Below are 26107 nucleotides of genomic sequence, written 5' to 3' on the forward strand. Positions count from 1 at the left end.
TAGGCTGGGGGGGTGGGGTGCTGCTGAGGTTCTGTGTTTACGTGTGTGCCCCATGACGGTGGGGGCTACTATCTACTGTCTTTCTTACAGACGATCACCGAGCTCTTTAGTCTTACCAGCAAGCCATTGTCTTTATCTCGGGGAATGAGGACACAATGCAGTTCCGGGCCTCAAACCTCCAGCGCCCCGGCCCTTCCCCCACGCTCAGCTGTCCCTGTCACTTCCTATTTCATTGAAACCTGTGAAGCTTTCCGGCCACCTGACTGATCACATTGCCACCTCTCTCTCCTTCCTATCACCTAGGGCATGTTCAAATAGCCTTATCTCATAGACAATGGAAAGACCGGCCTGCCCTCCTCCCCGTCACCTTCCTGCTGGGCCCTGCTCTCTCTCCTACCGCCTGTCATCGTCCTTACTGGAAGCTGTCCGCAGTCTCTATCTCTACTTTCTCACCTCGCTTTCACTCCACAACCTTAGGCAGACTGGCTTGGATCTGCCCCACTCCAGAGCAGCAAAGCAGCGGCCCGTCAAGGTCACCGATGGCTTTCTTCCTTCAGATCTTATCTTGAGCTTTAAGGCCCCTCTTTCCTTCGGAGCAGCCTTGCTCATCAGTTGCTCGGACACCTGAGCCCCCAGGCTTCTCTCTTCAGACCATTCCTAGGTTCCCGCTTTCCTAGTGCGCTCTGTCCTGGAGCTTTGCAGGTAGGGAAAGCTGTCAGCCCAGAAAGGCAGCTCCTCCCTCCTTCAAGGCATTCCTGTAGAAACACCTGGGGATTTGCTTTCTCCCCCGAGAACTCCGCTATTGTTTTGAACTCGTTTGTACCCTGGATCCCACTGCTCAGAGCCCGGCATGCCTTCATGGGGTGTATTTATAACCCCCACTTGGAGAAGAAACACTTGGACATCTGTTTTATTCATTTGCCTCCTCAAAAGGCTGCACGCTTTGGGAAGGGACATTGACAACTCGGGAAGAGTACGCTGGGAGAGACTGCAGGCTGGTCAGAAACCCAGCTTCCATAAAAATCACCCACAGAAAGAAACGACCATTCTGCCCCGGGGTGGAGGCGGGGGATGATTGGATTTTTAAGGAGGTAGAAGTTCTAGTATATTCCACAAGCCCCAGACCTCTTAGATTGCAAGGTGAGACCGTACTGCCTGCAGGGAGAACTAAAGAAGATCAGGTCAGATGATAAATGACCACGATAAAAGTACAAAGCACTGTCTCCTGCTTCCCGATGAAGCCCACCGGTCTAAGCTCGGCTAGCACGGCAGAACAACCACACGCCGTGGAGGACAATTTCAAACTCACTGTCTCTCCAACTTGCTGTCCCGAAAGATCCACCCCAAGCCCTCAGCAGAAGCAGCATGGAAAAAAAAAAAAAGTCTGTGGCCCTGTGTTTCAACTCCTGCCCCAAGAGGTACAGAGGTCAAGGAGCTGAGCACCCCAGGTTGTCTCTTCCAGACCCTTCCTTGACAGAATGTGCCTGCCTGCCTTGTTCTGGCGCGGATGCCATCCGCCCGTATGGAGGGCTGACCGCAGCGTCTGCCCCGCGGAGCTCACTGCTGTGACTATCATGGGGATGTTTGCTCATTACCTCACACTGTGTTCCCTTTATGAGGCCCCCCAGGAGAAATTCCTGTCTCATTTTAGTACCAAGAAGCGTTGTAATTCTCTTGAGCAATAGATCTGTTTTATCTCACGGACACTGGGAACTGTGTAAGGGACATGGTCTCCTTTCATTTTGGCTGCAGGAAAGCTGAAGGACAAATTGGTGGCCCACCCACAGGAGGAGAATAGGCCATCCCAGGGCCACTTTGGCATTATTCCCATGTCTACTTTGTCTTCCCTTTGCCTTTTCTCTCTTCTTGTTGTAATACAGACAACTGAGAGTGTATCAGCAAAGATAAGTCAGATCACGGGCCATGTCCCTTTCCCTCTCAGGACATGCCCACTGTTAGCAACGTCTTCAAATGGACGTTTACAAAGCAGAAATGACATTACATTATGCACGTGTCTCCAGTTTGCTTCCCCAATGCCCCGAAACCCTTTCCACACAATTAAATGTTCTTGAAATAATTTTTAAAAAATCAGAGTAGCTTCAGCAATTTAGTACTGATAGCTCGTACTTCTTTCTCCACTGTATGGCTGCCTTTCTGAATGTGTATTTATTTATTCATGTCGTTTCAGCACTAGCAATTGATCCAAGGGCCTTCGGCATGCTAGGCGCGCACTCTAGCAGCAAGCTACATGCCAGCCTGGCTCTGCGTGTATTTCTGTAGGCATACGGTGACCGTTTATTTGAGTGTGCTGTGCAATTGCCCTAGGCGAGCATATATAAGCTGTGACATTCCCATGTGTCAACTCACTTGATGCCCATGATCCTGTGAGGCAGAGATATTGGTATCCCCCTTTCATAGGAGAGGAAGCCAAGGCTGAGAAAGATGGAAAGGCTCGCCAGGGCCACGGCAGAGGCAGTAGTTAGATCCGGGTTCTGCTCTCCCAAGTGCTGTCCCTTCCAGCATACCACTAAGATGTCAAAGTCCACCATGGTTAAACATTTCTTTTATTCCCTTTCACCTCTTTTCTGATTTATGTTATTTTGCCACGTTTTAAGTACCTGGTAAGTCACCTGCAGTCCTTTCTTCCACGAGGCCAGGCATAAATAAACAGCACAGGGCTGTAAATGACATAAACAGGCAAAGCTGAACCGTAACCCCGGGACTGAGGGTGAGTCCAGGCTGTCCCTGCAATGACACGGATTTATTTCCTTCGGCTGTGGCTGGCTCGCCTCCCTGGAATTGCTGGCTTGGGTGGCCAGATCTCAGGAAGATCAGGAAGGCCCTCACCCAAGGAGAATGAGCTGGGCCAGCCCAGCCCTGAGGCCCTTCTTAGTTACATTTTCAGAGTTTATGAAAAAGACAGTAACAAAATGAGGCAGGCCATAGAGCTGATGGCTGAAGGAAGGAGGCCCCTGGGCCACAACCAGCAGCGAGCGGGGCTTTCCGTCCAGGCCTGTTATGAGAAATAAACTGAACAGAAACTACGTCTCAAGCTCTCACCTCTGAACTGTTTGGCTGTGGCTGCAAGACAGCCAAAGGTTACCATTCCTGTCCACAGCCCTCGTCAAGGTGACAGAGAATGAGGCCAGAAGCTTTGCGGCCTGAGGACACCCTCAGGAGACAATAATTGGGTGAGAATATCCACTTGACAAACGTAGAGGGAAAGTTCAGGTTTCTTTGAGATGGGCTAAGTTGCCCAGACTGGCCTTGAACCCCTGGCCTTCAGGAGTTCTCACGCCTCAGCCTCCAGAGTGGCTGAGATGGCGGGACCTCAACACCCACGGAAGAACAGCTCTGCGCCAGGCTAGGAGCCAGGTGCTGGTGTCCAGATTTGAGTTTTTTACTTTTTTAGTAGGAGAGCTGGGGCAAGTTATCCCCAGCCCCTGAGAACCCAACATCCTCAGCTGAAAAAAATGGAGTTAATTGTTACATTGCAATTGTTACATTGTGGGAATCTCCCTGGGGACACTTAAAAAAAAAAAAATAAAACAACAACAACAAAAAAAAAAAACCCAAAAAAAACAGGATCAAGGAAGTGCCAAGTCAGCCTGGGGGGGGGGGGGGCGTTGAGGGGGACCTCGGGAGTGCTGAACTGGCCGCACCTCTGGAGTTCTGCACAGACCTGAGCAGGCCGGCATCCAGGTGCGTCCTAGCTGCTTGGCCCATAGCCTTGAGTCCACTGCTTCCAAGCCTAAAAGGGAAATTTCGTTCCCTACAGACCGGCCTAAGGCGGTGACAACTCAGTGCGGTTTAGGTGCTGTCCCCGGTCCCCACAGGACCTGGGACCTAGGCGCGGGAGTAAAGCACAGATAAGAGTTCATGGCCCTTTCCAGGTCCCTTTCCTCACGCCTCTGGGGCCAAGTGCCCATAGGGGGCACGGCCCAGCGCGCGGTGCCACCCGGGCCACCGGGCTGGGTCGGGGGAGGGCCGGACCTCAGCGCGGAAAAGAAAACAAACACAGATGTGTTGGGCTGGGACGGGCGGGGAGAACGGCGTCCTCGCCCCCAGCCCACCCCCGCCGGGTGCGCGGGCCCTGCCCCCTCTCCGGGGTTTCCCCGGGCGCTCCTCTCGCTTTCCCTTTGTCTCCGCTGCTCTTTCTCGGGCTCCCGGGTTCCCAGCCGCTCGCTCTCGCCCTCTGGAGCATCCCGGGGCCCGGCGGCTGCAACTTTCTTCTTTCCCGGGGTTAAAACTTCGCTCGCCGGCGGGCGGCTGCTCGCCGACGCTATTGGCCGGCGCCCCGCCCGGCGGCCCCGCCCCCCGCCCCCTCCGCCCCCCGAGTCCCGGCGCGAGCGGCGGCGGCGGCGGAGCCCTCGGGGGCGTGCGCGCGTGTGTGTGAGTGCGCGCCAGCGAGCGGGAGTGTGTGTGTGTGTGTGTGCGCGTGTGTGTGTGTGCGCGAGTGTGTGCGCCCCGGGCGCGGGCAGGGCAGCGCGGCGACCGCGGCGGGAGCCGGGCGGCCGCGTCGTCACTCGGGAGGAAGAGGCGGCGGCGGCGGCGGCCGGGGCCAGGGCTGGGGCAGCGGCGGCCGCGCCGGGCATGGAGCTGGCAAGCCCGCGCTGACACAGGACGCGCCTGCAAGCCGCCAGCGGGAGGCTCTCGGCCGTCCGGCGCGCGGGCTCCTCGGCCGGGGCCGGGCAAACTTTTCTTTCTCTTTAGCCATTACTTCGAGGTAAAGTTCCCCTTCCGCGGAGTCCCCGGCGGGGACGCGGCCGGCCAGGGCCGGGGGGCCCGAGGATGGACCCCGGGTGGCGGCCGCGGAGGCACGCGGGCCGTGCGGGCTTGGGAGCCCCGAAGCCCCGCCGCGTCCCAGGCTCGGGGAGCGAGGCGGGCACAGCCGCGGAGGGGCGGACGGGCGCGGGCATGCCCCTCGGCTGGCGGGGAGGCCGAGGCCGCGGGGAGGACGGGGCTCGGGCGGTGCGGCTCGGGGTGTCCGCGCGCCCCGGGGATGGGGGCGTCCCGGGGTCTGCGGGGGGGCGCCCCGGGTGGGTGGGTGCCCCGGGGGGCGGGCCTCGCCCCCGGCCGCCCCGCGGAGGCCCGGGGGCGCGGGGCGGGCGGGCTGAGCGCGGCTCCCCTCTCTCCGCAGGCGCCGGGCGCGGCGGGGCCCGGGGCGCGCCGGCCGCGGCACGATGCGCGCCGCGTGGGAGGCGCTGGCGGCGCTGGCGGCCGTGGCGTGCCTGGCGGGCGCGGCGCGCGGCGGGCCCGGGCTCAGCATGTTCGCCGGGCAGGCGGCGCAGCCCGATCCCTGCTCGGACGAGAACGGGCACCCGCGCCGCTGCATCCCGGACTTCGTCAACGCGGCCTTCGGCAAGGACGTGCGCGTGTCCAGCACCTGCGGCCGGCCCCCGGCGCGCTACTGCGTGGTGAGCGAGCGCGGCGAGGAGCGGCTGCGCTCCTGCCACCTCTGCAACGCGTCCGACCCCCGCAAGGCGCACCCGCCCGCCTTCCTCACCGACCTCAACAACCCGCACAACCTGACGTGCTGGCAGTCCGAGAACTACCTGCAGTTCCCGCACAACGTCACGCTCACGCTGTCGCTCGGGAAGAAGTTCGAGGTGACCTACGTGAGCCTGCAGTTCTGCTCGCCGCGCCCCGAGTCCATGGCCATCTACAAGTCCATGGACTACGGGCGCACGTGGGTGCCCTTCCACTTCTACTCCACGCAGTGCCGCAAGATGTACAACCGGCCGCACCGCGCGCCCATCACCAAGCAGAACGAGCAGGAGGCCGTGTGCACCGACTCGCACACCGACATGCGGCCGCTCTCGGGCGGCCTGATCGCCTTCAGCACGCTGGACGGGCGGCCCTCGGCGCACGACTTCGACAACTCGCCCGTGCTGCAGGACTGGGTCACGGCCACCGACATCCGCGTGGCCTTCAGCCGCCTGCACACCTTCGGCGACGAGAACGAGGACGACTCGGAGCTGGCGCGCGACTCCTACTTCTACGCCGTGTCCGACCTGCAGGTCGGCGGCCGCTGCAAGTGCAACGGGCACGCGGCGCGCTGCGTGCGCGACCGCGACGACAGCCTGGTCTGCGACTGCCGGCACCACACGGCCGGGCCCGAGTGCGACCGCTGCAAGCCCTTCCACTACGACCGGCCCTGGCAGCGCGCCACGGCCCGCGAGGCCAACGAGTGCGTGGGTGAGTGGGGCGCCGCGCGGCCGCGGGCGGCGGGGGGACGCGGGGGGGCCCCGGCGGGGCCGGGCGCGGGGCGGTGGGGACGCCCGGCTCTGCGCGTCCTCCGGACCCACCTCGAAGCCGGCCGGGAGGCGGCGGCGGAGGTCGGGGGTGGAGGAAGGGAGTGGTTTGGAGAGAAGGTGCGGACGGGTCTCCCTGATGCCAGCTCCGAACGGAATCTTTGCTCAGCGCCTGGGGTCCACCTCCGCCCCATCCCCCGTTCCTGGGGCTGCAGCTGGGCGCGCGGCTGGGGGCCGGGGACGGTCCAACCACGAATCCCTTGGGAGATGGCAGAGAACTGTCAGCAGCTTGGGACCGGTCGGGTACCCAGCAAATGGCACTCTTGCACCCTCCATTTGTCTGTTTATGGTTCGATTTTTTTTTCTCTTTCTTGTTTTTTCCCCCCTTCCCCTGTTGAACAGCGTGTTCGTGTTAGCGAAAGGAGGGTGATGTGATTTCAATTAATTACTATCTACAGATTACAAAGGAGGCCTCAGTAACTATTTTAAACTAATTCAATCCTGGTCCAAAAGAGAAGTCTACCGGATTTTTTGTTAGCTCCGGGGTTTGGTGAGGTTGAACAGTTTTGGATTAACGAAGGACCCGGCGTCTCAATTTCTAATAGAGTTTCGGCTCCTGAAAGAGAAGTCTGACAACCGGCGCTGGTGAATACGCCTGGGTGGGAAAAGAGGCCAAGGAAGGGAGCATACGTTCTGCCTCTGAATTGAACAACTTTGTTGGTGCAAAAACTCCCAGCGTCGGTTATCCCCTCCCGCCCCCCCAACCTTCCCCCTCAGAGAGGGAGAGAGAGAGAGAAAGAGAGAGGGGAGAGTCCGACTCCACTTTTCAGCGTTAGATGTAAATGTATGAATCTGACAGTGAGCGTAATGAAAATAATTTGGCCCACAATGTGCCATTTGGTGCACATCTTTGTGAACACACAGCTCCCGCCCCTCCCCCCCAGCCCCAGAGAACCAGTGCAAGTCTCCTCAGTCGCCTCACCCTCAGAGGCACACTGCAGAGTTCGCTGGTCCCCACCAGCACACGTTTTGGAGTCTGGTTCTGATTAATTGTGTCATGTTGTGGTCGAATCCTTGCTGCCTCTCCCGGCTGTGGATGCAGGCTTTTGAGCAGGCGAATGGAAAACATGTCCCGGAGGCCCGGTGCTCGGAGGCCCGGTGCTCGGAGGGCCGGTGCTCGGAGGGCCGGTGCTCGGAGGCCCGGCGCTCGGAGGCCCGGCTGGAGCCCTGCTCTGCGGCCGCCCGCGCCTCCTGTTGCACCGCAGGGCCTCCCCTTTAAAACCGCGCTGTGTCTCAGCCTTTGCAGACCTACTGTAGGAGCCCTAACCTTCCAGGGACAGGGGGGCCAGCTTCCAGTGTGGCATCTGTGAAGTGGTCGCACCCAGACTCAGTGGTCTTGGAGAATAAAGTGCCTTTGATCTGCTCAGTTCCCTGAGAAATGTTAGCTTTTCCCATCTCTTCCCCTCCTTTGCCTTTCCTCTTTTCTTTTCTTCCTTTTGTGTGCATTTGAAGGGATTCCAGGGTTTTGCTATCAGTTTTAGTTTGCACGTGCGCGAGAAAGATGACTCTGTATGCCCTCCAGCAGAGTTTAATTGGACAAACGTGAGTGCATGCATTGAGGTGAATAATCTAGATTTGTGGTAAAAAAAAAAATCACTAGTGTGGAGGTTCCGTCTATCTGAGGGAGGTATTGATCACGCCTTTCTCCATAGTTTAGGGTTTGAAGACACAGCCTGTTTGTTTTGTTACAGTGATGGTCCCAGACTTGAAATAATCTCTCCAGTTTTGGATTTTTTTTTTTTTTTTGTCTTTCCACCAAAGCACTAACTACACACAAATTGGATTGACCCCCCCTCTTTTTGTGCCAAGTTGAGCAATCAACATATTAACTAATGTAATTAGCAAGTGGTTTTTGTTCAAAAAGTTTAATTAGGCCTAGTAAGTACATAATCTCCATGACAAATGATCGGCTAACAATATTTTTTCAGGGTTTTACTGAAGTTATTTTAATTCTTCCGTAGTTAAAGTATCTTTAAATCTCACCAGTTATTCAGTCATTTCATAAAAGCCAAGCCGCTGAAGTTATTTATAGTTTCCTTTTTGAATAGATGCTCTGATACCTTGTAGATAGAACTGGAAACATCAGATTGAAGTTCCCAGAAAGTCTTAATTGAAGTCCTAGTGATTTTTCCACCATTCTGTTAGAAAGAAAGCCAGCAAGGACAATCGAGGAGTGATTTACAGTGAAAGGTCCAGCTTTTTATGAAAAGGCCCTGTAGTGGGGATTTGTGACTGGTGCTGTTTGACAGGTGTTCTGAGATACGGAAGGGCTCTGTGCTAGGAGAGACATTAATAAATCCTTCACGCGTAGCTCTGTACCTTCAGCAGCTAGATCCCCCCCAAACGTAAGCCCATTCTGTGAATTTCACACCGCTGACACATGAAGCTGCCCAGACCATTAGTCTATTTACAACTATTTACAACTTGTGGGTTTTTTCCCCCTTTAAATTAAAAAAAAAAAAAAAATCAGTCTTGACTAAAATCAAGCAGCATCCCCGTGCTGTTCTGATTTTTCTTTAAGAAGTAATAAAAGGTGATTTATAGTGGGCCTAAATGGGACCATTCCTTAGATGAGCTCTCCTTCCTTAACAAAGTCCCTGAGAATCTAGGCTTCTCGACTGTCCTCGCAGTGGCCCAGGCCCTCAGAGATCCCGAAGCCGTGTTGGGATCTCATGTGGTTTCTCAGGTCGAGCTTTCGCTTCAGCATCGCACCGAGGCGGGCTTCTCTACAGAGTACCTGGGGACTGTTGAGAAGTCCGGTGTTTTAAATGCAATTCTGGGTCTCCTCTGGACGGAAGGAGCTCTTGATGTGCCGTGGGGGAGAGGACTGTGTAGCCTTACGCCGTGGACAGCTCCCAGCGGAATAAGCACATACTCCCACACATATGTACTGCAGTGTTCACATGCTTTCACACGCGTGCATTTACCTTCACTGTGTAAAGAAACCCCATGCATGCTGTGTGTGTGGGGGTGTACACTGGAGGGAGAAATGCAGGAACAGTTTTAAAGCACCTGGATGGCTGAGCCCTCCCTCTCCCTTCCCTCCTTTCTCTCTTTTTTTTTCTTTCAAAAGAGCATCTGAAGACCATATTGCATTTCATAAGTTACTGGCATCAGTTTTAATCAGTGTCCCCCTGACGTGGGAGCCGCGTTAGCATTTGGTGCCTGAGGAGGCATGATGTTTCATCTTACTGTGGGGATGTCAACATGAGCCTCTCTGCTGGCTTGTGACGGTTGAGATTATGAGAACTCGTTTTTCGACCGGCTCTATGGCTTTTCAGTGCTTAGCTGTAACCCAAAACCCCCACACAACACACCTTTGCAAGATGAGTGCCATGCTGGCCGGGCCTCCTACAGCCATGGGTACCTGGAACGGAGTGCTCCTGATTGCTTAAACATGGCTCTGGGGAGCCGCAGGTAACCCTGGTGCCACGGCACCCTTAGCGTTCGTCAAGCAGGGAGGAGGAAGAGGAGATGCCAAGAAAAAGAATCCAGTGCCCTGCTAAAGACCCCTGCCATAGCAGAAGGCCAGAAATATTTGCTGGCCCGTCCAGAGCCTGGCACCTAGCTGTGGATGAGGGTATGGTTTTTAGTGCTCGCAGTAATTATTATAATTACCAGTCATTATGATGATTAACTCTTGAGGGCTTATTCTTTGCCAAGCGCTTACGTTAATTTAGTCATTTGATCGTTGTGACTCTGCAAATAATGGCCGCTATTATTGTCCTCATTTTAGAGATGAGGAAACCATGGCCTACAGACACTGCGCGGTTTGCTCACAGCGCAGAGCTGCTAGGTGGCAAAGCTCGGGCTCTGTGATCACACTTGACTTTGTTGTGTGTGCTGGGCCGCGTCCACATGGCCTGGTTGGATGGGTGAGGGAAAGAAACGACTGAGCCCGTGTTATTTACACCCAGGGGGAAAGGCGGAGCAACCTGTTACTTCTTGCTGTAGCTGGAGGTAGTTTTCTTAGGTGTGCTGGCTTGTAGTATATCATGCTGTTATTATGCTAATACATACTTACGCATGAAGTAGCAGATAACGTCTCTGCCGTAACCAGTGGGCCGGGAGAACTATCATGGAGGATAGTTCTGTCTGTCTGTCTGTATGTATGTATGTGTTTCCATTGATTGGATCTGCATGTTGGTGCATGCTGGGTAAGGGCCTCATTACCAAGCCGTGTCTCAAAGCTTATGTTTGTGTGTTTGTGTGTGGAGGTCAGAGGACAACTTGCTGAGTTAATTCTCTTTTCACCCTGTGCTTCCTAGGGAATTTTTCTTTTTTTCAGGACATCAGGATAGGTGGCAGTTTCCTCTACTCTCTTAGCCACCTCCTGGCTGGCCCTATTTTTGTTTTTGTTTTTGTTTTTAGGGATAGGGTCTCTCTCTATGTAGCTCCATCTGTACTAGAACTTGCTGTATAAACCAGGCTGGCCTCGAACTCACAGATCTGCCTGCCTCCACCTCCTAAGCTCTGGGAAAGGCATCAGCCACTATGTCTGATCTTATTGATGATTGATTGATTGATTGATTGAGACAGAGTCTTGCTAACTTGCCCAAACTGACCTTAAACTTAAAAAAAAAATTAGGAAACATTTTATTTATTTTTATGTCTATGAGTGTTTTGCCTGCATGTTTACAGATATATTGGGACCATGTGGGTGCTGGGAATCAAACCCAGGTCCTTGGCAAGAACAAGTGCTCTTAACCACTGAGCAGGCCACTTCAATGCCCTGGCCCTGAACTTTTGATTTCCCTGCCCCAGCCTCCCAGATATCTGGGATGCTAACGTCATGGCACCACGCCCACAGAGGGTAAGTCTTGATCTCAGGGCCTGTGGTGGTTCTCAGAGGTTTAGGTGAAGCAGGGCTGATAGTCCAAAAATCCTCTTTCAAACGCCTTTCTCTTCTCACCCAAGGGCGCTTCACCCTCTTGCTTCTCTGTAATATGGTGAAAAATAAAACAGAACAGAACAAAAGCAGGAAGTGGCTGAAGGTGATGCTGAAAGGGGGAGTTTGATGGATAACGCAGTGCGGTGGAACAGTTGCATTTGTCAGTCAGGACAGTCAGCAGCGCAAGGCTGTCCCTGTCACTGGGCAGCCTGAGTGAGGTCTCCGCTGGGGTCCTCATTAGCACCTGGTGCAGGAGGAGGCCGCTCCCAGCTCTGTGCAGGGAAGGGCGGCAAGGAGTCAGGGCCAGCCCTCGGGCACAGGCCTGCATCTCCAGGCTCTGCCAAGCTCTCCTGTTAGCCTGCCCAGCCTCCTCTCTGACCTCCTCCTCCTGGAGAAAAATGAGATCCTCGGAAAAGTATTCGCGACTTTATGTCCAGAGTAAATACTGGAAAGGCGGTGGGTTGCAGTTCAGACGTTCCCTGGAAGGAACCCCCCTCCCGCCCCCAGTTTGCTGCCCACAGCTGGGATCGATATTCCCTCCTGGAGATGACTTGTGCTTTTCATTAAGTAAATTTTTTGTCTTGGGATTAAACCAACATTGTATTCTTAATAGACTTTTATGTTTACACTTCAAAAGTCCACTGGGTTGTTATTCGTGTTATCTTGATGGCTTCTACAGTGTCTGCTGTGCACACTGGCTGCACCGAAATAAATGGCCCTCTGGGGAGCTGGATTATAAAACAGCCTTATCTGTGGATGTGCAGGGATGGATACTTTGTGAGCCAGTATTTTTTTTTCCTTCCTTTCAGAAGTGACTACCATGCCTTGGGTTTCTGTAACGCCCTTCATTATGGGGAGACAGGAGGTCTTGGGGGGCCTTTTGGAACGTTCAGGACTTAACCCTGACGCTTAAGAGAGAAGCCCACAGCATCTTGCCTGTCTTCTGGAAGGCCTGGAAGGCAAGCATTGGTTTGGGTGGCCGGGGACGCCATTGAGACCGCCGTCACAGGTGGTTGTCAGGTTGAGTCCTGAAGACAGACCACAAACCCCGCAGAGGGCCAGGCACTGCATGAGTGCTCTCCATGCGCTTTGTCCAACTAATCAGATGGCCACAAGGAGCAGAGGCCTTTCAGAAACAGATGTTGCTGCCCCCGAAGGGCGGTGTACTCACAGACACCAAGTGGGGACTCGTCTGCAGGGCGCACCGGACAGAGCAGGGGGCATCAGAGGCGTTTGTTGCTGAGGCTGATCACGTAAAAGCCGTGTCCTATTATAACTGACTCGCAGGGCCTGCTGCTCTGAATGGAGCTGGGAAGAAGTGAGCTGCCCAGGCCAGTCTGCTAGACAGGGGCGTCCTCCTCAGAGCTGTCTGCGGTCACGGGGGAGACTGTGCTGCTGGATTCCCATGCTCTTCATATTCCAAAAGTGCATCTCTCTGGTGCACTCAGAAGGAGGTTTTCAGTTTATTTGTTTACTTTTGGTTTTTGAGTCAAGGTGATCCCAGGTAGCCTGGGCAGCTTGAAACTTCTGTGTAGCCTGTGTACTTTCTGAGTGCCAGAATTGTAGGTGTGAACCAACCATACATGGATCAGAAATACATCTTAATTTGCTTTTGTTCTTTAAAAAAAATTTTTTTTTGAACTGGGTAGTAGTGGCATACACCTGTAATCCCAGGATTTAAGAGGTAGAGGCAGGTGTTCTGAGTTTGAGGCTAGAGTTTTGTCTACAGAGCAAGTTCCAGGACAGCCAGAGCTACATAAAGAAATCCTGTCTTGAAAAAGACAAAAAAAAAAAGTGTGTGTGTATATGTGTGCATGCTTGGCCACAGGTCCTCTCTCCATCCCCCTTAATGTGCTTAAAAGTTATGCAGGGATGGCTCAGTGGTTAAGAGCATTTGCCCCTTCTCCAGAGGACTGGAGTTTCATTCCCAGCACCCACCCCAAGTAGCTCACAACTGTGTAACTCCAGCCTCAGGGGATCTGATGCCCTCTTCTGGCCTCCACGGTCACCCACACACATGTGGCAAACACTCAGGCAGACACCCAGACACACACAGACAGGCAGACACCCAGATACGCACAGACACATATGCGCGCGTGCACACACACACACACACACACACATACACACACAAAACTTGGGAGAAGGGTTAGGTTGGTAAGACACTTGCCATACAAATCAAGGCCCTAGGTTCAGATGCCCATAACCCATGTGACAGTCTGGGCATATGCACTGCAGGACTGGGAGCTGGAGGCAGAGAGGACCCCTAGAGTTTACTGGCTTTCACACACGTGTATACATACTATACAAACATGTATACACACTGCGGCATACATATCTACAGCTTATGCTCTGGCTAGGGGTGTGACTGAGAGGGAGAGTCTGGTTAGCATGCCCAGGGTCCTAGGTTCCAGTCCTAGCTCTGCAGTAAACCAAAAGAGCTTTATGTCAGCCTCCCCTGATGTCCAGAGCCAGAGACCCACTCAGTGTGAGCTGGGGACGGCGTCCTGTGGACCAAACCTCTGGCTTTGAGCGCACCAGGCAGATGCTCTACCACCCTGTGTCCCCAACGTCAGGTTTCGTTTGTAGACACGCCGGCCCTGGGCTGTGAGATCGTTCACCGGGGAAAGCACTCGCTGCGGAGGTCTGCTAACTCGAGGTCAGCGTGCCACAATCCACGTGGAGACGGTTGCAGAAGAACAGGCCTAATGCCAGTGCAGCCGTGAGGAGGTGGAGGAGAGAGCCAGGGAGGCCCCGGCGTAGAAAGCACTGGCCAAAACAGAGCCCGACAGCTCACTTTCGGGGGAGGACTGGCACGGCTGTCCTCTGACCCCCGTCTGTGTGCGCACCCTGCACACAGGTGCAGCGCACCTTACAGAGAGACATCATCAGCTCTCGAGGGTCCAAACCCGAACACCTTGCTGGGTCAGTTCTGCGCTCTGAAGGAGAGAAGGGCCTGTGGCCGGGGACCGGTGACATGCGGAATGTCTCTTGCTGGGGCCTTTCTCTCTCTCTCTCTCTCTCTCAACTCCTGTCCCAGCCCTCCTTCATTCTGAGGCAGCTTTCAGCACGTCGTCGTGCATGAAAGGAGACGACACCACGTGAGGGGCCAGCAGTACCACCAAGGGGTAGAAGAGATCCCTTTGCCATGGTCTGTGTGAAATCCTCCCTGGAAAGCCCTGGGTCCTTTGGGGTTGATGCAGCAGCTAGGTGGGTTGAGATAAAGCCACGCTGCAGCGCATGTAGGCTAGTAACGAAGACCCGGGAGGAAGAAGAGTCCCACGTGGAGGAGGCCCCGAGGTTTCACAAGGGTTGACCTTTCAGAGGTCAAAGTGGATTTGTTGGGTGAGAAACATTTAAGGCAGAAAGTGATGTCCGGTACATCCCAGGGCCTGGCTGGAAGAAGGCTCAGAAAATTGTCTCCTTGGAGGACGCAGACCCCATCCCCGTGAGATCTTGGTTCACTGTGTACATGACCACATTTTAGTTCGGGGGGAGGGGTCCATTTCTGCCCCCCTTGGATGTCGCTGAAGTTTCTAGATTATTTTTCTCTTGAGATTTTTTTTTCCTGCTACAGATAAGAGAGGTTATTAGTTGTCGTGTTCAATTTTCACACATTCCAGAGGCTCCACACTTAACTCAGACAATCTGTAGGACCACAGGCATCTTGAAGGGGGGGGTAGTTTTGGATAAACTGAGTTCTAAATAAGGAAATGAGACAGATCTCATAATTTCCTGTGCTGTGCAGCATTCTGTATTCGAAGCCCCGGAGTGATGAGCACTTCCTGGCTGCTAGGATGCCATCGAGACTTCTTCCGCTTGTACCTATTTGGAGGGGCTGTGGCAAGTCCCTCCAGGCCCTCTCATCAACATTTCTCTCATCTGTTTTCCACGGCGCCCATTTTGGATGTCTGCCCTCATGGATAATACTGAACCCTACGTGTAATTTTTTTCTAGACCTACCGTGCCTGTTATGAAGTTTGATGTATAAACCAGGCATGCCAAGATGTACGATGATGAAAAATAGGGCCCATCCGTAACAGTATTCTAACAGAAGGTAAACCAGTCTGCTTACCAGGGAACCCTGTACTGTGGGTCTTCCCAGCCTCAGCGTGATTATTTTCCTTCTGTCCTGGAAAGCCCTGCTTTCAGTGCTTTACGCTCTATCGGACCTATCTGGAGTGTCAGCATCATCGTGTGCTCTGGGGCCATCGTTAGGTAAAGCAAGTACTTGAGCACGCGCGCTGGTATTCGGCAGTAGACCTGATAACTGAGACGTGGCCTAGTGATCTACGGAGGGGCGGAATACGCAGCCTGGACGCGCCGGATAAAGGCCCGGTTCACGTTCTCAGCGGAATGGACCAGGATAGCTTGAGATTCCACCATAGTGCTTGGCTCAAAAGTGATACTCGCTTATTTCCAGAATCTTCTACGTGATTAATTGGAACTGAAACCCCGGATGGCCAAACCGTGGGTGATGGCAGATGGCTGCACCTAGCGAACGCATCCCTCAACCCTACCTGGGCAGGCATTGCTAGTTAATTGCAGCATGCTCTCCTAATGACCTTATAGGACCACAAGTACATGAGATGGAGAAGTACCTGCGGTTTTTCATCATAGAATAGTTTTCCGACCTTGTCTCCCCTCCCACCCCCACCACCACCTTCGGGCAGGTACCGTGTTTCAGGAGCACTTGCTGTCGTGCTGGGTCTGTTGGGTCCGGCCATGCAGGGAACGCTAAGGTAAGATGCTCCTTCCAGATGGGTGGTCCACTCAGAGTGAGGAGCTCTGCGCCATGCCCAGGGCACAGGGAAAGCGCTGGGGTCTTGAGGGGAAGCAGGGTGTATGTCCGTGTACTGTTTTCTTCCTGAAGTTGTTCTGATGTGGTGTTGCTGTTTTATTTTCTTTTTCGTCTTGCCAAGAATTTAAGGAGCCACAGTTCCCTGCAAAGTGTGGTCTTCCTAGAATGTCAGCTTGGCAGTTCCCAGGCAGGTGCTCGCTCACAGCCCACGAGGGTGTGCTTGGGCAAACGTTGGCCCTGCTTAGCCCAGGCTAGACCCAGGTGGTTGAGGCTTTCTGGAGCATCTCCCAAAAGTTGTTCCCTCTAGTCAAGACCAAGTCTGTGTGATGTTGAGGGGAGGGTCCCTCTGAGGCCACACTCTCTGCTCTACTCACATGGAGGCCAGTGCAGAAAGCACTGAACAATGTAACAGCTCCAAGCCCAGCATGAAAAAGGAAACACATTGTGTTTACAGATACAGAATTTGGCATTGGAAGCATGAGAGAAGCATGAGAGTACCGTGGGGTTGGGCGGCCTCTGGGCAGGGCTGCTGGACACAGGCCCCCGGCCCACAGCCTTGTGGCCAACTTGTTTTCTCCCAGAAGCCAGACCTCAGAGGTGGGCAGGTTGGTCTCAGGCAGCCCTTTCTTCTCAGACACACCCCTGTCTCACTCTGTGGCTCAGTCCTGGAGAAAATCCGCCGTGAGAAAGAGCTTGGCCTCTCGAGCTGCCATGAGGAAGGAAATGGCATCTCCTTCCAAGCCACAGCAATCAGCCCTTCGGAAACCACGGTTTCGGGCAGATTGGCCGTTGTGGTACCCAGATGTGCTAGGCCAGGGTGAGGTTGAGTGCTCCTCTGTGTGTTTTACCCTGGTTTATTTGTCTCAGTCAAGGGTAGGGAGTCTTTTTGTTGTTGTTGTTTGAAATGAAAGATGTCTGCCTGGAATGCGGAGCTCCGTTCCCCCTGAACCAAGGTCAGGGAGCACAGCGTCCCTTCAGTGATGTGTGAGATCTCCAGATAGGCACGGGTACTTTTAGTGAGGGAACCCTTCCTGCCTTCAGGTGCTTGGGTCCAGACCCTGGCCAGCACTAGGACCTTTAGCCCTCCATGTCGATTGCCTGGCAGCCTGGAGGCCCAACTTCAGACCGCTACAGGCCAAGCCTTCAGACTGGGGCTCTGAAGAGGGACAGAGAGGCGGGCGTTGATTGCAGACTTAGGGCCGGGTCGCTCTGACCTGCCCTCAGCACCTTGTAGATAATTACCTCAGTGAGTGCTATACCAACCCAGGGAGGCTGGTTCTGTCATTAATGAGTAAACTCCTTTGTGGCAGCACATAGCACATGACCCTCAGTGCTCAGCTCGGTGACCTGTCACGCTGTGCTCACACTGGCATAACCAGCGGCCCCGTCAGGAACTTACCAGCACGCTGGAGGCGGCCCTAAGATCCCTGCGGGGCATCGTGCCCCTTGAAGCCCACCAAGAGTGGCTCTTAGTTTTTTTTTTTTAACTTTGTGCAGAGAGGATTTTTAGTCCTGATACTGCTGTTGAGGTGGTTATCCGGGTGTGGTGACGATTCATGAGTTTTACTTCCTTCCCACTTCTTTGCGATATGAGAGTAGCATAGTACATCTCTCCATTCTACATAGAAAAGTATATATATATATATATATATATATATATATATATATATATATATGCCTACTTAAAAAAAAAAAAGCACAGCTGTGACTATACTTATCCACGCCTTTTTGAAGCCTGTAGGAATGAACTCCTGCCCGGGATTTATAAAGAATTGGACTGCTGGGCCCTAGGGCCTGAGTGGTCAGCTCTGGTAGGCTGTGGCGGGGCACGAGGTGGAGAGCGACTGGGCTGCTTTGCATCCATTTCCCAGGTGGAGAAGCTGAGGCCAGGTACCGTGAGCAGGCTCCTGAAGCTCCTGGTTTTCCCTGACCGTACCCTCATGCTCCCTCATCCTTCTGCGTCCACCCTGGCAGGAGAAGCAGAGGAGACCCACCCGGGCCCTTCTGCTGCTAAAACCCTTTGAGCTCTGACAGTGTGTGTGTGTGTATGTGTGTGTGTGTGTGTGTGTGTTGCGCACAGCCTGTCTCCCCCCCACACACACACACACACCGGCAGCAGCTCTGCAGTATGAGACATCTTCTGTCCACTCCCACTGGGGTTTCCTCAGAAGCCTGCCATGGCCCTACCTGAAGGGCCTTCCCTCCAGGGTAGTGTCCTTCCCTGAGATTCACGCCACCCCTCCAGCACCTCCCGTTCCTCGGTGGGGATGACAGAGGCCTGTTCCTTTTTTGCCTTGCCGTGTGCCAGCTAGCCTGTCACCCCTCCAGATCACGTGGGCTCGGCTGGATGAATTTTCACAAGGTGGGCACACCCGAGTCTCTGCCGAAATCAGGAGATAAGATATTTCCAGAAGACCCCTTGAGTTCTCCCAACCCCCAGGTACCCCGTCTAGCCCCAGTTTTGACTTCTCACACCGTAGACCTTTGCCTTGCTTGCAGGGAGCCCAGGCTCTTCCCAGACCCCAGATCCTCTTGCCTCGGGCCGCTGGGATTACAGGCCAGCACGGCTGTGCCAGGCTCTTGAATTTTACCCGCTTTTGAACTTCCTGTCAGTGACATCATGCCGCGTGTTCTCTTCAGGGCCCATGTTGATGCCTTCTGCCCGGCGCGGCGCTTTCCCTGTGAGGGCCTGCAGCGAGGCTTCTCCTATGTTCCTGGTTAGTTTGATGGATGATCTCAGGTTCTGGGGAGCACGGGTCCTCCTCCTCGTTTTGTCTGCTGACCTTTGCTCGAGGCGAATGATTTCCTTATGTGTTTTGGACTTTCTGACTGTGAGCTTATTTTTATTTCAGATTTTGTGGAAATCCCTCTGGTCTCAGTTATGGAAATGACCCAGTGTCTTTGCATTAATTCTGCCAGAAACTGGACGGGGACCAACATTTTCATTTATTAATTAATCGCCTTGGAAATTATTATTTCAAACAGGGAAGGGTATGCATGGGATCTTAAACGCCTCCGCCCCCCCGGGCCGGATGTTTCGTTTCTCCCTTTCGGATAGTAAAGGCCGATAGTAAAGGCCGTTAGGCCGTTAGAGTTCCTTCGGAAGGGCCACGTGTTTGTCACCTGGCTTGCGGTTGCTCACTCCTGGCGCGCCGGCATCGGCCAGAGGTGACTGTGCCTGTCTGCCAGCTGCCTGCCCGCACCGGGGAGCACCCGGGGCTCTGACAGTGCTGCAGGGCCCCGCCTGGGCCCGCTTCGCTCCCACCCAGTTCTGTGCATCGTCAGTGAGGCTCTCAGCGTGCTGGACAGTTGTGCTCCGCCGGCGCTGCTCTTGTGGGTGCGGGCAGATGTGGAGTCTTCAGTCAGGTGTCGCCCTGCGGTGACATCTCCCCCCTCATCCGTACTGCCCACAGTGCCCACGCCCGCAGCTGTCTGTTACCCCGCAGACAGCACCTTTATCCTGCTCCTTGCAGGTTAACTCACTCGGCGTGTTAGTGGGTATCCTCCCACGCACTCTTTCTTTCTTTAAAGACGTGTGCGTGTATAGTATCTGTAGGAGTGTCCGTGTGTGTGCGTGCAGGCGTGTGTATGCGCCACACAGAGGTAGCATGCCCACAGGGGCACCGTGACGTCAGAAGGGGGCGTCTGGGATGTGCCGTCACCCTCTGCCTAGTCCTTTGAGGCCTGGTCTCTTCCTGAGTCTGGGTCTCACGTTTTCTTGGCTAGTTTGGCGGCCAGCAAGCTCTGGTGATCCTACCGACATTTTGTGGGTGTGTGGGTGGTTATATAGGGGCTAGGATCTGAACTCAGTCCTCAGGAGTGTGTGGTAAGCACTCTTTAGTCCCTCCCCCAACCCCCTGTGCCTCCTCCCCACCCCTGCCTACCTGTTTTTGAGACAGAGAGTCTTGCTGTGAAGCCAGCGATGGCCTGGAACTTGGTGTAGACCAGGCTGGCCTTGAAGTCATAGTAGGTCATCTTGTCTCTGCCTCCCGAGTGCTGGGATTAAAGGAGTGTGCCACTGCTTTGGGCTTTACTTTATTTTAAGTTGTGTGTGCATTTGTTTGTCTTTGTGTGGGTTTATGCATGCGATTTTGGGTTCTGTAGAGGCCGATGGTGTTGGATGCTATGGAGCTGGAGTTCCAGGCATTTGTGAGCCCCGGCATAGGTTCTGAGAGCTGAACTCTGGTCCTCTGGAAGAGCAGTATGATCTTTTTAACTGCCAGGCCAGATCTCCAGACCACCATTTGCTTCATCCTAACACTTGAGCGTAAACTTTTGTGAGACGAGAAATCCTTGGCTGTTTCATTTATAAGGGGCCCAGCACTCAGGAGGGTGAGGCAGGAGGATTGACGTAAGTTGGAGGCCGACCTGGGCAACAGAGTGAGTTCCAGGCAAGTCTCTAGCTTCAGAGTCTCAAGTACACACACACACACACACACACATTGAGGGAGAGAGAGAGAGAGAGAGATTCTCTCATTTGCAAGGCTGCCTTTCCTGCCTTGTTTGCACACTGAAGTCCAGGCCCCAGAGCGTTAGGGCCCATTTCCAGATCTAATAACCAGTTCCCTTCCCACGTCTCTCTCCTTCCTCCTCTCCGGCTACAGGCCCACACCTCACGACCTCTGGGGACCCAGAGAGTCTCTGAGTATTCGGGTGTTCAGATTCTCTTTGCCTCTGTGGATTTCCTTTTATTTCATTCTTACAAGATCTGCCACGACTCACATGTGCTTTGGAATTAGGTTCCGTTCAGTATTTCTAGATGCTTGCAGCGGCCGGGCTCCGTATTACCTCAGTCGGCTCTGCTGCCAGAGCCTAAGATCATATATTTTCATCTCTTCTGCATCTGGAGTTATTTATGACATGTGGTGTGAGGTAAGGACGCCCATTGTTTTCGTCAGATATTTAGCCAGCTGTTCCGTGACAGCTCTTGAAAAACGTTCTTTGTCACTGACTCGAGCTGCCGCATTTATTAAATGCTGAGGCACTGTATAAACTTGGATCTGTTTTCTGGAGTTTCCATTTTGTTTGACAGCTCTATCTATTTTCCTGTCACTTCCTATCTGGACAATGCGTTTCAATATCTGGCTCAGCATTAATTCTTTTCTAGTTGTTCTTATTATTATCTAAAATGTCTCACATTTATTTGTGTGTGTGTGTGTGTTTGTGTGTGTGTGTGTGCTCCTGTGTGTGTATATGTGCATGTCTCAGTGGGTGTGTGGAAGTCAGACAAATTTACTCAGTTTCCCAAACATTAATTAACTTATATATCCATCTCACAATGATCAAAACCAGGAAAATTGGTGTTCACAGTAGTATCTAGCCTGCAGACCTGTGTTGACTCTCAGTGACCATTTTTCTCACACCCTCTGTGGGTCCAAAGTGGAGCCCACCCAGACTGGCGTGCACAGGGCGCCTGGATACTTGTGCTAATTCAGGCTGGAGCGGCCTCTCAGCCCTGAAAGGCCCCCAGCCCTTTACAGAGAGCTCACCGGCCAGTGCTTTTCTAGTTTCTAGAGTGCATCTCTCTGGAGATTGTCTGGTTTTTCTCTGTGACGTGTCTTCCTGCTTCTCCTCTCCGGCGGCTGAAGGACGCCGGAGTCAGATCTGCTTCTTCCCTTCTACCACGTGGGTCTATGGGATCAAACCTGCCTCAGATTATCAGCAAGTGCCTGTACCTCTCTGAGCCGTCTTGCATTGCTTGCTTTCTGCTTGGCTTTTCCAAAAAAAAAAAAAAAAAAATTAACAAATCTACTCCCCCCAACCCCCCCCAAAAAAAAGAGCTAGGTGGAATGACACATGTCTTTAATTTCACAGTCAGGTTGATCTCTGTGAGTTCGAGGCCAGCCTGGTGTACATAGTGAGTTCCAGGACAGCCAGGGCTGCACAGTGAGGCCCAGCTGTCTCTCCAGCCCCTGGCTTGGCTTTTGGTTTTTTGTTTGTTTGTTTGTTCGTGGCCTTAGCGGGGTTTGCCGCTCATTGTTTTTCAGCGATCGTTCTCGCTCAGCTTTGTTTGTTTGTTTGTTGGCCAGATGATCTTGTCAGGTTTTATTACGAGTACCGCTGATAATCCATGACGGTGCTGTCAGCGTGAGCTCGGTGATAGTCGCTAACTTTATGATTTTTCAGTTGTTGCTATATCAGCCCGCAGGTTGTATATAATAACTCAATCATTTGAATGTCTCCGTTGGGGTTGTTAGAGATTCAGAAGTGGGTAGAGTGTAGTTCTAAGCCAAAGAATTAAAAAAAAAAAATCACAAATTGCTGCTTGTGTGTCTCCCTCTTTTTTATTCCAGATGGGACTTTAAAACAGGTTTGTTAAGATATGACTGCTGCTCAACAAATCACACTATTTAGAGAGTGTGATTTGATAAGTTTGGCCTGTGTACACACTACCTCCAGCGTAACCAAGACAAAGGAGTCAGTCAGCCTGAAACATTTCCCAACGTGCCTTGCTTGTCCTTCCTTCTCCTTCGTGCTGTTTGATGGGTCAGCTTTCCTTTTGTTAAAAGTTAAAGAATGTATTGGTTATGTTCGCGTGCATGCTGTGTGTGTGTGTGTGTGTGTGCTGCACTCAGGCCACAGCACATGCATGGACGCCAGAGGCTGACTTACAGAAAGTTGGCTGTCTCCCTCCACCTTCATGTTGGCTCTGGGCATTGAACTCAGATCCTGGGGTTTGCTGGCGAGTCCCTTAGCCCACTGAGCCATCCTGCTGGCCCTGGTTTGCCTTTTCTTAAGTTTTACATAAATGGAAGCCAATGCTTTGTAGTTGTTTGTGTTCGTTTGTGCAGGTGTGTGTGGAGGCTGGAAGCTGGCGCCACCTCAGTGTCTTCCTCAGTTGCTCAGGCCCTCATTTCTCCCTGTCCCTTCTCTCTGTGTGACTCCCTGTGTCTGTAGGTAACTCTCTCCTTCCTTCCTCCCTCCCTCCCTCCCTCCCTCCCTCCCTCCCTCCCTCCCTCCCTCCCTCCCTCCCTCCCTTGTACCCCAGCACTGGGTTTGCAGACGTGTCTGTCTGGCTTTCCACATGAATGTGCTCTTCCTACTCACGCTTGGGCCATCTCCAGCCCTGCTTTGTACTTTTCTGACTGTCCTTCTGTCCCGTGTGACTGTTTGGGTTACTTACTCCTCACTGATGTGTGTGCGTTGATAACACAGAATATGGCTATATTACACTCTGCATGTTGACCCTCCAACTTTTAATGACCTGCCAGCATTTAAGTTGTTTGCAGTTTGGGGCTGTTTTTACTGATAAAGTAGCTGTGAACATTCCTGTGTATAGTTCTGTGGATGCTTTCATCTCTTTGGGGGCAGTGCCTAAGAGTGGGATGGCAAAGTGATGCAAAGATACACGTTTAACTTAAAAAAAAAATGCATCTATTCATTCATACATGCAGAGTGCTCTCTTTGCATGTATGCCTGCAGGCCAGAAGAGGGCAACAGATCCCAGTACAGATGGTTGTGAGCCACAATGTGGTTGCTGGGAATTGAAGTTGGGACCCTTAGAAGAGCAGCCGGCGTTCTTAACCACTGGAGCGTCTCTCCAGACTCACACTTTTTCAAAAGAAGTTGCCAAACTATTTTCTAGGTGCTAAACCAGCAGTTTGTGAGAGTTTCTTCCTTCCTTCCTTCCTTCCTTCCTTCCTTCCTTCCTTCCTTCCTTCCTTCCCCTCCCTCCCTCCCTCCCTCCCTCCCTCCCTCCCTCCCTCCCTCCCTCCCTCCCTCCCTCCCTCCCTCTTTCTTTTCTTTTCTTTTCTTTTCTTTTCTTTTCTTTTCTTTTCTTTTCTTTTCTTTCTTATTTTTCTCGAGACAGGGTTTCTCTGTGTAACAGCCCTGGCTCTTCTGGATTCATTTTGTGGACCAGACTGGCCTTGAACTCATAGAGACCCACCTGCCTCTGCCTCCCTGAGGGCTGGGATTACAGGCATGTGCCATCGCACCCAGCTTTTTTTCTATTTTCTAATGGTAATTGAGATGAACAGTCCCGTTAATATTATTCATTCTTATGGTTATGCTATAAATGTCTTTATACTTTTGTCTTAAAAATGGAAGCATAGAACAAAAGGCATTTATTTGTGTCTTTTATATTCCTCACGTGGATGCTAAAGAATTTCTTTTTATTTGAATCATACATTTAAAAAGAGTTTGTTCCTGGTTGGGCATGTTGACACATGCCTTTAATCCCAGCACTTGGAAGGCAGAGACAGGTGGATCTCTATGAGTTCAAGGCCAGCGTAGTCTACATACTGAGTCCCAAGCTAGCCAGGGCTACACAGTGGAACCCTGTCTCAAAAACAAAGCACCCCAAAACCTTGCTCCTCTCTAGCAGTAAATTTGTTTTTGATTATGAAAGAACATTTTCTGTCTCATCCAACTCAACAGTTAACGATGCGGTTATGCATAGAAAGCTATTGGTTTCTTTTTTTCTGCACTGGGGATTGAGCTCAGGGTCTGGTGATGCTCGGGAAGAGCTATCCATTGAGCCACCCTGCCAGTACCCCTCTGGTTTTTGTTTCAGTATGTTGCAACCTGCAGCTGTACTGAGTTAATTTGAAATCCCTTTTCACAGCATTTTGGTTGACTTATCACTAACTTTCTACTTTATAATCCAAAAGCCATGGGGGGCGTAGCCCTCCTTTTCCAATTCTTGTACCTTTAATTTGCTTTTTTGTGTCTTACTGCACTGGCTAGAACTTCAAACCAATGGCGTATAATAGTGTTATAAGTGTGCCTGGCTTTGATCCTGGATGTTTCTGGACTCACATCATGGAATGTGTTGTGTGACGAAACTTTGAGGTAGATATTCTGTACCTGGCTTGCTAGGGGGTTGATCTTTTTTAAGATCCAAGAATATATAGGATAAATATATCCCATCTCTCCATTTTGTTTTGTTTTGCTCTTGAGACAGGTTTCATGCAGACTGGGAGCTTTGAGTTTGCTATGTACCTGAGGCTGGCCTTGAACTGCTGATCTTTTTGCCTCAACTTCCAAAGTGCCAAGATTCTAGGCCTGTGCCATAATTCCTAGGTAGAATATTAATTGTTTGGAGGTCAATCAAAAATTAATCAACGGTTTTCTGCTTTGACTGTTAATACAGTGACTTGCACCGATGAACTTCTGAGATACATTCATACTCTGCACATAGGTTTATGAATGACTTCTTCCAGGTAGCATTATTTTCATGTTTCGCCTGTGTTTTAGCATATGTCTGTGTTTCACAGATTTAGGGCTGAATAATGTGCAGAGTTTTATTCATTTTGAGTTGTTCTTCAGATTTGGGTTGTAATGAATAATGGTGCTGTCCGCTGTGAACACTGGTGCGGAGTTCTTGTGTGGATCTGTGTGGCTGTGGTTTGAAAGAGGTCAGCTTATGGATTTGAACACTTGCTCCCCACGTGGTGATACTCTTGGAGGATTTTTATAGAACCTTTGGGAGGCGGAACCTCGATGAAGGAAGTTGGTCCTCCTCTGTCTCTCCCCCTGCCCCCACCTTCCTGTGTGTGGGTGAAATTTGATCACTGTCCTCCCTGATCACTGGTCACCAGGCTGGCCTCACACTCCTGCTTCCATGCTTTCGCTGCTACGGCAGACTGTATCTCCTCAAACTGTAACCCCAAGTAAACCCTTTCTCCCCGGAGTTGCTTTTGTCAGGATAGTTCTCACAGCAACGCGAGGTAACTAACACATGTGTACTTATTTCTTCAGTGTGTACCCAAGAGTGGAATTTGTGGGTCTAAAAACAACCTCTTAACTTTTTGAAGAACAGCCAACCCCATTTCTCCACAGCTGCACTGTTCCCACCCATGTCACGGAGGACGCTGGCCGCTGATGCTCACTGTGAGTCCTCTCATAGCCGTCCTGGTACCGTGGAGCGGCAGTGTAGTGTGGTTGGTGATTGCTTGAATTTGAATTGGTCCAGTGCAAACTGTATGATTCTTTGCTAAGATTTCATTTTGGATTTTTAGATCTATGTTTGAAAGTAAGATATGTCTGCGTGCCCTTCCTTCCTTCCTTCCTTCCTTCCTTCCTTCCTTCCTTCCATTTCTTTCTCTCTTTCTTTCTTCCTTCTTTCCTTCCTTTCTTTCTTTTCTCTTCCTTCCTTCC

At 52.3% G+C, this 26107-nt stretch overlaps 1 protein-coding gene across 1 annotated transcript in view; it reads left to right on the forward strand.

Moving 5' to 3' along the window:
- Positions 1 to 4597: 4597 nt before the first annotated feature.
- The window catches only part of Ntn1 (netrin 1), a 163171-nt gene continuing 141661 nt past the window's right edge, over positions 4598 to 26107 (forward strand). The window contains exons 1-2 of the mRNA XM_021642502.2: positions 4598 to 4726; positions 5141 to 6198. Of these exons, the coding sequence (XP_021498177.1) occupies positions 5184 to 6198 (1015 nt within the window). The 5' untranslated portion in view covers positions 4598 to 4726; positions 5141 to 5183. The remainder of the gene's footprint in view (positions 4727 to 5140; positions 6199 to 26107) is intronic.

Source organism: Meriones unguiculatus, chromosome 11 (genome assembly GCF_030254825.1).
Source record: "Meriones unguiculatus strain TT.TT164.6M chromosome 11, Bangor_MerUng_6.1, whole genome shotgun sequence".
NCBI classification, from domain to species: Eukaryota; Metazoa; Chordata; class Mammalia; order Rodentia; family Muridae; genus Meriones; species Meriones unguiculatus.